Consider the following 16,489-nt stretch of genomic DNA (forward strand, 5'->3'; position numbering starts at 1 on the left):
CTTTGTACTTGGTGTGTACAAAAGTAGGAATTCAAATCTAGAATTGTCTCAAAAAAAATAACTCTCAATTAAGTGATGAAATTTTCTGTGTTAGATTAACCCTGTTGTGCTTTGGCTGTCAGGTCAGAACAAGGTATTTATCACGTGTTCCACCTGTGACAACCTCTAAGTCTAATGCTGAATGTTCCTTTTTCCAGTAGCAAAGTTCATAATACCGGATGTCTGCCTGTAAGGTGAAAGAAGGGCTGCAGTCTGTGGCTCCGGGGAAGCTGTTAATGTTTGTGTTAAAGCATTTCTTCATGTTAAGATCTCTAGCCTACACGAAAAACGTGTTGCTCTGGATCTGATTTCTCTCCTTGATTACACAGAAAAGACAAGATACTTGCTAGGGAGTAATTGTCAGAGTATGCTTGAAAAAGCGCACATAGGGTGTGTAGTTCTGTAGTCACACACTGACTGAAACTATAACCAGCTCTGAGTGAACTAACCTCAGTAGTTCCACATCGTGACCTTGATGGTTTTGTGAGTAGTCAAGTGCGATTGTGTCACTAGGGTAGTAGTGGCATAACTCGGTCAAATACGAGAAATCTGCAGAACTTGAGTACTGTTTCTGGAAAGGCTGTATGGAAATGGAGGAAACTTAGAGCTTCCTGATGTGTTAAAATTATGCCTTCCAGAAAATCATCCATTACATCATGCAGTCAAGCACTGAATTAAATTTGTCACAGTACAGCACTGAAAGCCTTTGCAGGATTGCTTTTTCTTACAGTACTAGCCTTGTGGTACTGCTCCTCTTGGAGGGTAATCTTCTGTAGGTGCAGCATTCATTCAAAATTCATCTTTGAATTTTGCTGTATCAAGCTCCCAAAGGAGTATTATATCAAGATGCTGCGATTATCCTGAGCCATCCCTTCCCTTTTTACCACTGCAATGGCGTGTAAGTGCTTCTTGCAGGGGATGTTGTTCTACTTCCAAATTGGCTTCTGGTTCCTGGAACGTATGACGATCACGTTTGGAAACTCCTTCAGCAACAGCTGGCTTTACATAATTATCAGTCCCCCTTTTATTCATTTAAGGCATACCTTAAAAAGAACTCACGTTATTCAATAACTGATTCCACAGCATTCTGATTATATTGTGACTTGTTTTAATGTAGTACTGTAGCAGCAAACTTGAATGAAATAATAATGCTTATGCCTTGGTTATTTATAAATGAGGTGAGTATTGTTACTCACGTCCACAAGCATCCAGTGACCTGGGTGATGCTGATAGGCATGTAGGTTAACATTCTAACTCATCATCAAAAGCTGCAGTACAATCTGACCCATCTCTGAAAAACAGCTTTGATTCCTGTATTGGTTCAGTTATAAAAGCAATGGGTTTACATGCGAGAGCGATGCAGATAATGGAGCGTGATTTTGTGCATTTTCTTCTAGTAGTGCAGCACTGTGCAAGGAGCTGCTCTCCTTCCCCTTTCTAGGGGGAAGGGGAAGAAGGCGCTAGGGAAGGTAGAGGTGCTGACTTTTTGATGATTCATTTTTAAACATTAGAGGTTCACTGCACAGGCAGCAAGCTCCGGGGGTAAAAGCAGCCAGGCAGGATGTGGTGGTGTTCAATGGTTGCAATAGGGAAGCAGTTTAACTAAAACCACTTTTGCTCTGAGAACTTAGCTGTGCTTTGCACGGCTGTGTTCCAAGGTTACCACAATAAAAGGAAGCCTTTTAGTTTTGACTGGTATCCTTGCCGTGCTGTGCTGTGCTGCAGTGGCCATCAAGGGAGGACGTGCAGTGCTGCTGTTGCTCAGAAGGAGGATCTGCATCACCCAGTACCTGGTTAGAGGGTTAACTGGCTGTAGCTGGTAGCACTGCATCCAAATGTGTTGAAGTGGATGTGCACAGCACTGCAGCATTGCTGCCTCCCTTCGATTTGTGTGTAAATGGTGCTTCTCTTACCTCAAGGTTGCCAGCTTGGGTAATTTCTGACATGCCCTGAACTGATTAAAAAATACATTTAGGCTTATTTCTGGACCAGCCTCTGTTCCTGTAGCTGCAGGAAGACAGTAGGAAGAGGCTTTTCATTTAGGTGTGGTAACGGCCTCTCTGCCGCGCTCTCCTTCCATCTGCTAGGTACCTGAAAGCATAAGTAACAAATAGGAGAGTCACCAACCATCTCATGGTACTCCAGGGGTGGGTGGAGCAACCGAGTTGCTTATTTTGCAGCTCTCTCAGACTGCTGTTACCAGTGCTGGTGTTCTTACTGTCTTTGGTCTTTGAGCATTTCTTCTTTTTACGGTGCTGCTTCTTGGGTCAGGATTCGAAGGGTGCCGCTTGTAATCCAGAAGCGGAGTGGATGCTGGAGGCCTGTTCCTCCGGACCTGAGCTGCAGAACCTGGAGTGTTATTGACAACACAGCCAAAGGGGAACTTGAGTTGAATAAATGCCACAGCTGTTGTTTCTGATCTCTAGCAGAATGTTAACAACAACAACAGAAAGAGAGTGAGCTGTGAATGCTCAGGGCAGTGCTAACAATAGCTTGCCTGTCCTGCACAAAGTGGTTCACTATGATCTTAACATGAAGCAGAAAAAAATTATTTGCAGTATTTTTACATAACAGCTCACTCTAAGCTCTTTTCATTCATAGTAATGAAGGTATCAGCATTTATTTCTCCAGCAGGAAATAGATCAGTGAAGCAAAAAAAATTGTGCCCAATTACATGCACCTATTTTCCCCACAACTCTGATTTCTGTGGTCCTGTTAAAAGCCAACATCAAAAGATGTGCGAGTGGAGGGGTTAATAATGTGCTCCTGGTGACACAGTGCCCTGGTGAATTCCAGTCTTTGTCCTTTTAGGATTCTCAAAAGGAGAGACGCAGGCACTCAACACCACCCTTCAGCCTGCTCAACAAAATGCTGTGGTTGGCATCACCCCTAACGCGATCTAACCCTGGTTGGTATCTGTGTAGGGCGTGGTGTTGCCATACCGCATCTAAACCATCGCTTAGCCTTGCCAGTAACTGCAGGTGAGAAGTGAGGGTGTTTTGCTGCGTAGCTGTAACCCTGTACTTTCTGGGAAGGTGTTCCTCTTCCTCAGCTATGATGCAAAATGTTCCGGACTGTATAGGTTAGCTCTTTTTGGTGTTATTCCAGGACGTCTGTCCAAGCCACTTGGCCTCCCGTGAAGCACCAGGAGAGCAGACACATCTCCCAGAGCTACCCACAGGCAGACCGCAGGCAGTGTCTGCAGCCTGGAGCAGGGGGCTTGAGAGAAGTGACTACACAAGCACCACAGGAAGCCAGGGAGAAGCGCAGCAGCTGTTTTACACTGCCCAGACAGGCCACTGCTCAGCACAGCTGAGAGGGAAGAAGAGGAAGATGTGAAGATGGAGGAGGAGCACAGGAAGAGCTAGAGGATGTGGCTTAGGTTGCTCAGATCGGGGGGGCTGGAACTAGGTGATCTTTAAGGTCCCTTCCAACCCAAACTATTCTATGATTCTCTGATTCTATTCTTATAAACCAGCTGACGGCCTAGTCTACGCAGGTAATTCCTGGAGGTGACGTGACTTGTTTCAAAAACAGCTTTGCCTTTACAGTCAAAAAAGGGTTACTGCAAATGCTGTAGGTCTGAAGTCAGGTTAGTGTTACTCAGACTAGTACAAAAGACAGATTTTTACATGATGTAGGTCTGGATTGCCTTATGAGGAGTACTAGTATTAATGCATCAAAAATTACAGCTATTTAATCTTGATATCACCTGGAAAATGACTTCTTACACTGCTTGTACTATGGGACAACAGATCTGCAGTATTCCTCCTACCTTTTTGAAGGGGAAAAAAAAACACCTCACAACATTCATCTACAGATGAATAGAAAAAAGGTAGCTAGACTATATTGCAGAGGTTCAGACTAAGTGTCTATAGCTTGATGGAAGTCCTCTGTTTACAACAGAGAGCTCCAAGCTCCTCAGACAATTTCTCCAGCTCTGCATCTTGTTTAACAACGGTAACTTACTGCAGGGAAAAAAAATCTCCATTCTCACCTGCTTTCCTTGTGCTCAGTAGCATCAGACTTAGAATTTTTGCACAAAACTTTCCCCTGAACTTGATTGTTTTAGAGCCATAGAAACCACACAGATGTGTGCATTAATTAAAGATAACCTCCTTGTGCTTTATTTCTCCATGATTGGTTCATGTCTTGTCTTCAGCAGTGTGCTAACAAGCATTTCTCAGTTTCCTCTGGCAGGAATAACTAGCATCTTCCTGCAGAAGGAAACTGTAACTAAATCTGTGGTACTTTATATTCTTCGTGGCATAGAGCTGCACCTTGAAAGATTGTTGTTTATTTTTTCCTATTTATTTAATTTACTAGGAATTTAGGTATCACCCGTCATCTGCATGAGTTTCTCAGGCTGAAGCCCCAGTAGGATTTTGATACCACAGAGAAAAGCAGCAATTTCAGGCAGATAGGAGTAGAAATCCTTATTTGAGTGTTCTAAGCTACATGAATTATGTAAGCATCGTATTAAAAAAATATAAAAAAAATACCTAACAAACAGCAGAGAAAGAAGACTTTTGTTAAAGCTTTAAGTTCCAGGTTAAGCTGTTTAAGGGCTAGGAAGTTCTCACCGCTGTTTTGAGCTCCTCTAAAGACACCTACGCTCATAGGCACGCAGCTCATCAAATTACCGGTGTACCAATTTGTTTCACTGGTCCACATGATTTGTGAAGACCAGAGGCACTAATGAAGCCTGATTTTCTACCACTTGGGATCCTTGGTTTCGTAATTGCCTACTCCTCTGAATGCAGACCCCTCATATTTCCCCTGATGTCCCTACAAAGCAAAAGATGACATAAGCAGTGGTTTAAAGCTATTAACTTGGGGCTCAATGTTTCCTGTACTGCTTGAGCAGCTAGCTGCAGTGAGGGAAGGAATCACTTCCCGAGACTGATTTAGGTCTTTCCCTTCCACCTAGGCACTTAAGTTATGGAGGAGGTCTTCTCTTTCCTACTTGGCTGAAGCTGCCTGGCGGTTCAAAGGTTAAGGAGGGATTCAGGGAGGTGGACACATAGCTCGTAAGACTTATTTCCCCAAGAAAACAGGTTGCAACACAATCTGTCTTTACCTGCAGTCACATTCCTCTGGGAAGCTTCCAGGCCATAAACTTGACACGGTAGTTCATCAACGTGCTGGAAGGTCTCCAGTTTGAAACTGCACTCTTGGGTTAACTGGCTTCCTATCTAAAAGGTGTAAGAGGATTAATGGCAGCAACAAAAATTCATAATCCAGCAACTCTGGCTCAAAGCAGGGGCCTAGATTTAGAGGAAAAAATGTTGATGCCCTGTGTGCGCTTGTGAATGAGAGACTATCACTTCTTGCTGGTTGTAATAATCTGTAATTACAGCTTTGCTAAGCATATCCATGATCCCTCTAAATGCAAAACACAACAGAAATAGGGCAAATTGACATTGTCATTATTGCTTAATTGGAATCTGCATTTCAGGCTTTGCAGGAGGAAAATAAAACCAGTACAGAGGACTTCTCTCACTGTTCTCTGTGTGTAACCCTACCTCCAGTTTCAGGGCAGAGGTATGAGAAAAAACAGGCAGCTTTTCCCTCACCTCTCCCACAGACTGCACAGTTTACCAGACAAGTTTAAATACAGAGCTTGCTGGTGTTAATGATCACATGTGCTACCTGTGGCCGGGACTGCTGCATGGCAAAAGCCTCCCCACTGCAGTTGCCATTGCCCTCTCTGCTCTCCTCAAAGGCTGATCCAGCTGTTGCCAACTCTGCTCTCTTGAAGGGTTATTTTGCAAACACAGCAGGCAGAGCCCCAGCTCAGACCCCCATCAAAGACAGAAAACACTGAAATCAGTGGCCTCGTGTCTGCACCCACTGCTTTGGCTGTGTAGCAGTCTCTCACTATCCTACGATTTTGCTGAGAGAACATGCCAGCAGCCTGGAAATTAATCCCAGCAGAATGGCATTTGTCATCCTCACTCTTTCTGGAAAACAAACAATCAATGCTTTCACCTTGGTGCTTCAGATGACTGAAGACAGAATATGCTTGCTTGGCTTACAGGAGAGGCATTCAGATACATTTACAAGGCGCTTTCTCTCTAGATCAAGAACACAAGGGCTAGGAGACTTCAGTGGTAGCAAAGCTGTCAGTTAGTAGATGGATTCATCTAGTTAAACTCTAATCAAGCAGTTTCCAAACAGTATTTTGTTCTACAGGCTACACGACAGAAGAAACACTGCACATTTCACAGCCAAGAGCCCACTCTACCAGCTGTGCTATCCACGGAGATTTACTTGGCCAAACCATTTTTAAATTGAAGTAGTTAAATCTCTAGAGTCCTTTTTACAGGGGGATGCTCTTAAAGTGGACCTGGTTACTCAGTTACACTAAATCCACGACTAGTAATGCAGTAACCAATTTAAAGTCAATACATCAGTTCGGTACAATGGCATCAGTTTAGTTAAAATTGATATCATTTCCATGGCCAGACGGAGTTAAAGCTGTCCCCTTCCCCCTATGTTCATTTGGCAGTTCAGAATCTGGGAAACACCAGTGTAATGTATGCGAAACAAAGAGGTAAGGGCAGAGGGTTTATGGCACGCACAGTAGATAAAGCAAAAGGACAGCAGTTTATCAGCTCTGCAGCACTGGCACAGAGGTAGGAAAGCCCCGCCTGGGAAATGTCACAGGGAAGTGCCAGGCACTCCAGACCCAGTGGCCCCAGCAGGGAGACAGATCCCCAGTGAAGCCCCCCTTGACCCTCACCCCATTTAACCTGGTGACCCTCTTGTCACCAGGTGGTTGCAGCAGAGACGTGGGGCATACCACTGGGGGAAGCCCCTGCTGCGGACACAAGGCTGTTCTGTCGAGCACTGTGTGCTTGTTCCCACTGCACCAGCACCATGAACTCACACGGAGTTTATTTCTAAAATAAGGGGAATGATACTCACTCTGTAGGGCAAAGATACCGAAGCAAGCTCAACAGCTACCAGAAACACAAGATGCCACCCAAAGGTGGAGCGTGACCCCAAGCACCCTGCACATAGTGCCCAGCACAGTGCCACTTGCTGTGAGACCCTGGGCCACAGCACCAGGAGGGCTGCTGTGAAGCACCGTGAAACTCAGACACTTGAGAGGATACACTCAGATGTAGCTAGACGATGTTAAAACTGGAGATGCTGCTCCAGAAATGTTATCATTTCTGTTCTTTGAATGCATACTTAGAGTTTACCTCCTGCATTTCTTTTTTGACCCTTTTTTGTTGAAGTTGGCCTATTTTAGAAGACTTTTCAGCTCCCTTGGTCAGGCATTCCAGTCTCTGCTCTTTTTCTTCCATTTCTTCAAGCATCTTCTCCACATTTTCAGCTTTCATCGCACTGAGAATTTCTCTTTTCCTAGCTTCTTGTGTCATCTGATGTCCCATTTCCAACAGCATTTGTTTCTACAACACAAGATCATGAAAGTTTCAGACTTGGATTGCTTCCCCCAATTCTCATACCCACCTTTTAGATTTCTTTTTAAACCCTGGTGACCAGTCCTGAAATGTCATCCCCAGCTGAGCTGAATGAGAAGAGACCCCATACCACATGGCTTGGTGTTGAAGAGAATGAAATGTTGGTAAACAAATCTGAATTATCTTCAGATCTTATGAAAGGAACAGTCAGACCTAAACTCAAAATAAAATCTGGGTTGCAGGAAAGGGGAGCACATGGGAATCGTAAGGGGGAGTGGGAACAGAGTTTTGTATTTACAGCATTGCTTGTGTGAGAGAGAAGCCTCAAAACACCATTTGTGTGTAGAACTTGTTCAATTGCAAATAAACAAGAAGGCAGTTGTTTCCAATTTCCTCGTTCTGCTGTAATTTGCTTTCTGCAACCAGCCTCTGGTCTGCATGTGGGACTTGTCTTTAAAAGCAAAGTATAAACAAGGAAAGAGAGGGGAAAAATGAGCACGGCATTTTCAAACATTGCTGTTTATACACTGTGTGTGGAGAAAGCCAGTTAAGTGTGGCTGCATTTTAGAATCTGTATCACAACTGAATGCAGTGGTATTACAAATCACACATATTGGGTCAAGCTGTCCTGTATAGCCAAGGGCTGTGGAATGGAGTCTGCAATTTGTAAACACCTTCATCACTATCTATACAAAGGAAAGAATTAGAAGCAAGAGAAAGAACCAGAAGCTGATGTCAGAAACTGAAGGAAAAAACAAAACCAATAACAAAAACAGCTACTAGAAAGATGGTAGATGCAGTGGGTCTTTTGGAAGTAAATTGGCAGCTTGTCTGTTCAGAAAACCAATTTATCATCCAAAGGCAACATCATACCAGCAAAAAAATCAGAACACAACGTCAGAACTCAAAGCACTCAGGCCCCAAATATTTTTCACTGGGAAGCTCTATAAGCCATACTAAGACTGGAGGTTCATAGACTAACAAGCTCAGGATGGAACAATTAAGCATCAGATTTGACTTTTTAATATCACATGCCACAACATTTACATCGATTACTCTTGTACTGGAATGAGCAAGTTGGTTTAGCTAAGCCATCTTTCTCAGAAAGGCATCTGGTCTTGACTTAAGGATACTCAGACGTATTGTCATTTCCATGGTTAATCACATTTTGAAAATACTGTTTCTTATTTCCAATTTTCAGTTTGTCTGTCCTCCAATTTTAGGTACTGCCTCTTGTTACACCTTTCTCTAAGGACCCTTTAAGATCTGCTGTTCTCTCCCTACAAAATAACTGGAGACTATAATCAAGCCACTTTCCTTTTAGATAGGCACAATAGATTGGGTCCTTCTCTAGACTGTTTTCTGCAGCCTTCAAATCATTTTTTGTAATCCATTTCCACATCCTCTTTGTATTTTCTCATCTTTTTATAGCATACTCTGGAACCAGAGGCAGTATTGCAGCATGTTGTACGCAAACCCATTTTTAATGTATATGTGTTATTTTGCTGGTTACAAACTAAAAGACTGCAGCATCCATCCTTTCCTTCCACTGCATTCATTTGCCTGTTACAATCCCTGTCCTTTGTAGGGATGCTGTTATCCTGTTCTGTAGAAGCCTTTCTTTCTTCTCATTCTATATCTACTCATAAACCGCAATATTTCTTGGAGGGATAGTTAAGTTACCAAGCTCTCTGTACAACTCTGTACACCTGCTCTGCCCACACCATTATTCACTAAATGTGGCTCATCAAATTCACTAACATTCCTACTCAAATATGTCATCAGTAAACTTTTTAATCTATAATTTTGCATTTATTTCCAAGCCACTGATCAAAATGTTGAATACCGGTAATTCTGCTACCAGTTCCTGTAGAAATCCATCAGAAACCATCTTCATTTAATAAAAATAACACATTTTTAAGATGTCAAAAAATCTAGTTCTTAATCCATGTAGCATTTTTATTGATATTGCATAATGCTAAAATTTAAAACACAGAAGGTGTATGCTGCTAACCCACGTTACAAGGTCTTTCCAAATATGTTTTACATCTCAAGCATTATGCTTATCTATCTAACTTGTAATCTTATCAGCAGAATGAAATGAGGTTGGTTTGACAAGGCTTATTTTCCATAGTCATGTTACTTGGCATTAATTATGTTGCAAGTGAAGGGTACACTTTTCAGTTTGTCTTTGAGGAACGAGCCATTTCAGCACATGTAGCCATGTGTAGAAGGGAGCTCGTTGGGGCAGTGATATATCCATGAAGCTATTAGGATGGCAAAAAACGTGAAATGATTTTGTTGTGGGTTTAATGACAACATGTCTAAATGTTTCCTTGAAATTTAATGATTGGGTAGAAGATTAATAAACTCAAGATCTGTAACTTTTTTTTTTTTTTTTTTGCCTGTGGAATAAAATATCAAATGTCTTTTTTCTTCTGCAAAAACATAGATCAGGCAATGTTGATCACATATATGAATATAGTGCCTGCAGCTGTCATTTTGGCATGTGACTTAAACTTTATACAAGATGCTGCAGTTTTTCCCTAGTTCTCTCTACCTGAAGTTGTGAAAAAGCTCAAATGAACACACTATTTCAATGCTATAAAATACATATCTAGCTTCAGTAATTGTATCATGCAGTTGGTTTTGAATCCATTTCTCTCAAAGTAACAGTAGGCAAAATCCTCATTAAAGCAAGTGAGATGGAGAGAATTCAGCTTGCTATGCTGATGAACCTGGAGCTCTTTAACTTAGATACCTGTTTATGTAGCAGTTTCTTTAGCTTGTCGTTGTCTGCTTGAGATTTTACAAGAGCTTTCCTTATGGACGTGAGCTGACCCTCAAATGAAGTCACCTCTTGTTCTGCCATCATCTTAGCATTCAGACACTCTTTTTTGTTTTGAATAGCTTCCTGTAAATAAAGTAAATAACAGGAACAGTTATGAGAGCAGTGATTTTCTCTCTTCCATATAACAGTAGGTTTCTTGAAAGGTAATCTCTAAGAGATTTTTAGTAGAGCAGGATTGAATTGTTAACATTTTCTTCTAACTGAGGCTGGATTATTTTAAGGCAAAATGGGGAACAGAATGGACAGGAGAGGTTCATTAAAGCGGAAAATCTGCATATTTTTTTCTTGCTTTGACCAGAGTTACAGGCATAACTACTCCAGCTGGAGATGACAGTATTTTTTAACTAAAATAATAACAATCTTTCATGTGGGTACTACTGCACCTCTTTAATTACATCCACATCAACAATTCAAGCTCTTTTGTGTAAACAAGCTCAGAATAAAACTTCATCTTGTTTGTGCATTAGAAAGAGCTGTCCATCTACTAATCTGTTTATTCCTTCATTATCTGTAAAGGAAAAATATGTGTGATGTAGCTTGTTTTCCTTCTGGGTAGGGTCTTTTTGTTTGTTTTAAACACAAATTTAAAGGTATATGTATATACATGATACTATGTCAGGCACAGATTTAACAGCTCTTTCTCCTTTCCCATTATAAGCAAGGTCCAGGATCCTCTGCACTTGGAGTGGAGGACAGTGAAATACCAGTTCTTAGATATGCTGGGTCATTGCAGAATCAGACACAAGAAAATTCTGTCTCAGCAAGATGAGCTAGTTTATCATTTAAAAAAGCCAAATTTTCCCATTTATTTTTCTGTCAGACTTTTTTTTTAAATACTGTGAAGATAATTCTTATTTCTTATTTAAATCTACAAGTTTTCAATAATTCAATCCATCTTTGGCTGATCTACACCTAATATAAATTAATAAATTAATAAAATATTATACCAATTTACCATCTCTGTGATATAATTGAACTGAATGCATGCATATTCAGTTTTATTTGGCTTCAAAATTAACAAGTACAGAAAAAACATTTTGGTTTCACTCTTTTTAAGTTAACAAATATGATCCACTCTGCCTTCCCTTCGCTTGACATGTGCAGCTAATTAACCTATGTAACAATCAATAACCTGTTTGTTCCATTCTAATCAGCCTCATTTAAAGCAGTGAGGCACTTTTCTTTCCATCCATCTTCACTTTAGTTTAATTTAGTCATTTTTGTGCTTCATCTTGTATTTCTGTAATTAAATTTATAAACCTCATGCTGTGTTCTGCTTTGTTTAAGCAGATACCAATTTCAAAACAAAACAAAACAAAAAACAACCTCAGCCATCTCCTAAGCAAACCGTCTAGTTCATTTTCACTTCATATCTGCCTGTCTTCTTTTTCATATGGTTTGGTCAGTTGTGAAATAGTTTATTTTGGTAAAATATTATAGTTACTCTTCTAAGTCAACAACAGAATTAGCAGGCTGCTCATACTTCCTAGGCTCTTGCTTCAAGCAAGCATCAGAGATTTGTTTCATGCCCTTCACAGCTGAAGACCACCCTTAAACCTCCTACTTAGAGGGGAAAAAGTTTTATATCTAAAACCTGCAGTTACCTTGAAAGCCTATAAACTCACTGAATAATGAGTCTGACCAATCTGACCATTAGTTTAGCAGAAAATTAGACACTAAAAACAGATGAAATGGTAGGGAAATATAACCTTCTCAGCATCTCTCAGTTTTGCAGAGAGCCGTGCCTTCTGAGTGGTTTGCTTCCAATGGTTCAGAGCCTTCAGCTTGCACACCAGCTTGCTTAGCCTGATATTTTCATCCTGCAAGAGCTGCAGCTGTTCCTGCTAAAGAAGACATCCGTAAAAGTAGACACCCACAAAGATTACTTTCCCCAAGATATATATGTGGTTTTGAAGTAAATACAATTGAGAAAGCAGGCAACTATTTGTATTTCATTCTAATTTTCAAATGTTCAAACTTTGAACCAGTGCAGCCTTTGCCAATAAACTTTATTACTGTGTCTCCAGGGAAACAGGAAATGTGAACATTGTCCAGGAACTGGGGAAAAAAATGGAAGAAATCTAATCCAAAATAGCAAGCAGGTAAGCCCCTCAGAAATGAAGCACGGTTAATGGTGATAAACACTCTAATTATGCCAGATGGAGATTCTGGTTCATACACTATTAGTAGCCTGGTTCACCCTAATTACAATGTCCTTATTAAGAACAAAATTAGTGGATTCATAAGAAGTACAGTCATCAGGTTTTCTTTTTCTTTGTTCAGAATAGCAACTTCTTCCTGGAAAATGTTCTTAAGGCAGAGGAAAGCAGTTTCTTTACACAAAAGTTATAGAAAAAAGGGTTGCAGAGGACCTCTGGAGGTCCTGGCCCCAGGACATCTGGTCAAACCTCCTGCTCAAAGCAGGACTGCTGACAACACTAAGCCGTGCCCACTATGGTCTTGTCTAACCAAGTCTTGAACAACTCCAGAAGTGGAGCTCCCACAGTTTCCCCATGCAACTTGTCCTGCTGCTACACCACCCTCTTAATAAAGTGTTCCCTATGTCTGGCAGGAACCTCCCTTACCACAACTGGTGCCTGCAGCCCCTTGTTTACCATCTGCTGCTACCAAGAAGAGTTCAGCTCTGGTTTTGATTCCTGTAGTTGAAGGCTGCTGTTAGATCACCTCTTGAACTCCCTTCTGCCTGACTGAACCAGATCAGCTCCCTCAACTTCTCCTTGTAGGCAATGTACTCCACAGCAGGCCAGTGGCCATTTTGGCAGCCACCCGCTAGACTCTGCATTTTCTCAAGCACCCCTCTCATACCACCAGGCCCCTCTACAGGGCTCTGTGCCAGGTGCCACCTCATCAGTGCTGAGTAGAATAACAACACTCATCTGTCTTATGGCCATTCTTAACGTAACCTCATATGCAGTTTGCCATTTGTGCACACTGTTGGCTCGTATTCTGCTTGCCACTGTAGCCGCCAGGTCCTTCTCAGCAGAGCTTCCATGCAGCCAGGTGGCTCCCAGCTTGTACCAATGCATGGGGCTGTGCATCCCCTTTGTAGTTCTCCTTAATGACCTTCACAAGGCTTTTGTAAATCAAGTCCTCAAGTTTTCAAAGTGTCCCTGCACTGAAAGGTGTCCCTGCACTGCCCTTTACTATCAGGCACAGCATTGCCAGCTTGTTGAGGGAAGGGATTGTCCCAGTCTATTCTGCACTGCTGTGGCCTCACCTCGAGTACTGTGTAGTTTGGGGTGTCATGATATAAGAAGGACATAAAATTACTAGTGTCCAAAGGAGGACTACAAAGATGGTGAAGGGTCTGGAGGGCAAGACGTTTGAGCAGCTGAGGTCCCTTGGTTTGTTCATTCCAGAGCAGAGCAGGCTGAGGGGAGGCCTCATGGCGGCCTGCAGCTCCCTCACGAGGGGAGCGGAGGGGCAGGCGCTGAGCTCTGCTCTCTGGGGACAGCGACAGGACCCGAGGGAACGGCATGGAGCTGGGACAGGGGAGGGTCAGGCTGGGGGTTAGGGAAAGGTTCTGCACCCAGAGGGTGGTCGGGCACTGGGACAGGCTCCCCAGGGCACTGGTCACAGCACCGAGCCTGCTGGAGTTCAAGAAGCATTTGGACAAGGCTCTCAGACACATGGTCTGGTTTTTGGGTGGTCCTGTATGGAGCCAGGAGTGGGACTCGATGATCTTTGTGGGTCCCTTCCAACTCAGGATATTCTATGATCTAGTGTCAACTCACCTTCTTATCCCATGTGCCCCATATTAGTTTTATCTGAACTTTGGCCTTCCTAATTTCATCACTATAGGTCTGAACTCTGTGATTCTGCCTTTGTGGCCTGTCCATGTTTCCTCTACTTGCAATATCTCTTTTTGCATTTTAGTCGTTTAAGAAAATCCTTGCTAAGTCAAGTAAGGCCAAGTTTCTGATAAACTCCCTGGTCTTCTTGTATAACAGGGCAGTTGGTTTTGAAATCTAAGTTTTCTTAAAAAATATACTGGCTTTCTTGAGCACCTTTTCCCCTCTTGGCAGTTTCCACAGAGGTTCTGCCTAGCAATTCCCTAAATAAGTCTGCTCTCCAGAAGTCTCAAGTCCCAGTGCTGCAGCATAATTTTGCAACCTTCCTCCTGGTCCTGAAATCTTTTCTGTCACTGCAGCGTCAGATGACATCTGTGATGATACCACAAGATTTTCCCTGTTTGTGAGCAGCAGAAATAGGGATTTACCCTGGCTGGCTCTCTAGCATTTGCATTTAGGATATTATTACTAATGCTGTCTAGGAACTGCCTGTGCTTTCACAATGCTTTGTTCTGCTTCCAGTAGATTTCCAGAGGGATAAAACCTCCATGAAAACCAAGCCCTCTAGTCAAGAATGCTTTTCTTAGCACCCGGTAGACAGCCCATCCAATTTATCCTCTTGATCAGGTAGTTTGCAGGAGGTTCCCACCACAGTCATTAATCATCACCAACGTTCCTCCCTCCTCTGACCTTGACTCATAGGCTTTCAGGAGTACATCTCCACACTCACACAACAGCTCTGTCCAGAGAATGAACTCCATACACTGAGTCCAATTCTTGCTCCTCTTCCCTGCTGGCCCTTCTTAAAACACCCTGTAAGCACCCAGGACCATGCTCCATCTGTGTGCACCAGCCCAACAAGTTTCCATGACCCTGCCCACACCGTAGCCATTGGACTGCATGTGAGCTCTCCGCTCTCCTTGTTCTCTGCCTCTGCACACTGTCCTTTCCAAGTGGGAATGTGGACATTTCCCTGCAGCCTTCTCAAGCATGGAACTCTTCCATTTCCGCTAGTTCCTCGTTTACTTCTGGGCATTCCTATCCCCCAGGTTCACTGGGAGGGTCGAAAGCCCTTCTCACTACAGTGGTATTACATTTATATCCTGTTTTACAAACTTCTCTGCTTGAAAGATCTGGAGGCATATTTGCTTCAGACAGAAGTATTTAGCCATTATCCATTTGATCTCATTTGTATTCACTGACTGACTATCATAGTTTCAGTACAAATTGAACTTTACCAAGGAGAGATGTGTTTGACTATAAAAGGGATTGATTTGGAAATTGTAGCCTCAAAATTACTTCCCAGGCTTTAGTTTATAACTTCCAGAACATCAATTTGGGGGGCACTTTTTCAAAACAAAGTTGAATATATTCTTATTCTAAGTAACCCCAAATGGAAAAAAAGGATTCTGTCCCAACTTTTTTGTGTGAACAGCTTGCACAATAAGATAAAACACCTATCAACACATTTATCTGGGTCACTGCAACTTCATTTTCTGTTTCCTCCCTGCAAAATTGGGAAAATGACAACAGATGACAGCACAGTCTGACGTGATTGAATATGAGTTCACTTTTACACTTATTCAGATGGAAGTTTAACCTCTGATGTTCACCTACATAGGAACTCTGCTTTATCTGTCATGAGTGAAACTAACACCATACTTTCTAAGTTTAAAACCAAACTCAATTCAAATACATGCAGATATTCAGGATCTAAGGACTGGATCTGGCTGAAAATTTCTGTACTTGGAGAAGAAAGACACAGTCAAAGATGATTGATTCACGACAGCCTGACAAATGAGTAGCCATTAAAAGAGTCTAGTAATGGGCCACCTTTATGCTCTTCACCCAGCTGATGTCGAAGATAGAATGCAGTAACTTAAACCATCTTCAGCAAGCTTAACCTTGTGTTATTATCCTTGTGTCCATTTACTGACATACATGTTTCCTTACTTTAGACAAGTATTCTTTCAAGTCACCGTTATTTTCAGAGGATCCAAACTTTTTCTTCAGATCAATCATATTGCCAACTCCTTCCCTTCTCACTTCACTGATGATTTCAAGCACTCGTTGCTCAATGCTAAGTCGATAGACATCCAACTTCCCCTGCAGTTACAAACAGAACCCACTGGAGATTAAATGTGCACATATGGGAAAAGCAACATTCAAAAGATTTCAGAAGTCACAACCAGATGGTCTTTCTTGATAATTATTTTCCTACAATCAATGTGTCAGGAAGACAGAGCAATATTCTTCTTACATCTGGACATTGCAAGGAGCAGAATTTCAATTGTGTCATTTATAGACAAATCATTGGCAATCCTGAGAGGTATGCATTTAATGGAAGCGGTGGC

At 42.1% G+C, this 16,489-nt stretch overlaps 1 protein-coding gene across 3 annotated transcripts in view; it reads right to left on the minus strand.

Moving 5' to 3' along the window:
• Positions 1–1,130: 1,130 nt before the first annotated feature.
• Positions 1,131–16,489, minus strand: part of LOC106032597 (uncharacterized) — an 89,807-nt gene continuing 74,448 nt past the window's right edge. For 2 of the 3 annotated variants that reach the window (XM_066993163.1, XM_048081093.2), the window contains exons 41-47: positions 16,089–16,241; positions 12,033–12,167; positions 10,234–10,386; positions 7,251–7,460; positions 5,120–5,234; positions 2,258–2,388; positions 1,131–2,130 (exon numbers count right to left, since the gene is read on the minus strand). In XM_066993163.1, the coding sequence (XP_066849264.1) occupies positions 2,017–2,130; positions 2,258–2,388; positions 5,120–5,234; positions 7,251–7,460; positions 10,234–10,386; positions 12,033–12,167; positions 16,089–16,241 (1,011 nt within the window). In that variant the 3' untranslated portion in view covers positions 1,131–2,016. The remainder of the gene's footprint in view (positions 2,131–2,257; positions 2,389–5,119; positions 5,235–7,250; positions 7,461–10,233; positions 10,387–12,032; positions 12,168–16,088; positions 16,242–16,489) is intronic. The other variant, XM_066993165.1, reaches the window with a different exon arrangement.

The sequence above is a fragment of the Anser cygnoides genome, chromosome 3 (genome assembly GCF_040182565.1).
Source record: "Anser cygnoides isolate HZ-2024a breed goose chromosome 3, Taihu_goose_T2T_genome, whole genome shotgun sequence".
In the NCBI taxonomy this organism is placed as follows: domain Eukaryota; kingdom Metazoa; phylum Chordata; class Aves; order Anseriformes; family Anatidae; genus Anser; species Anser cygnoides.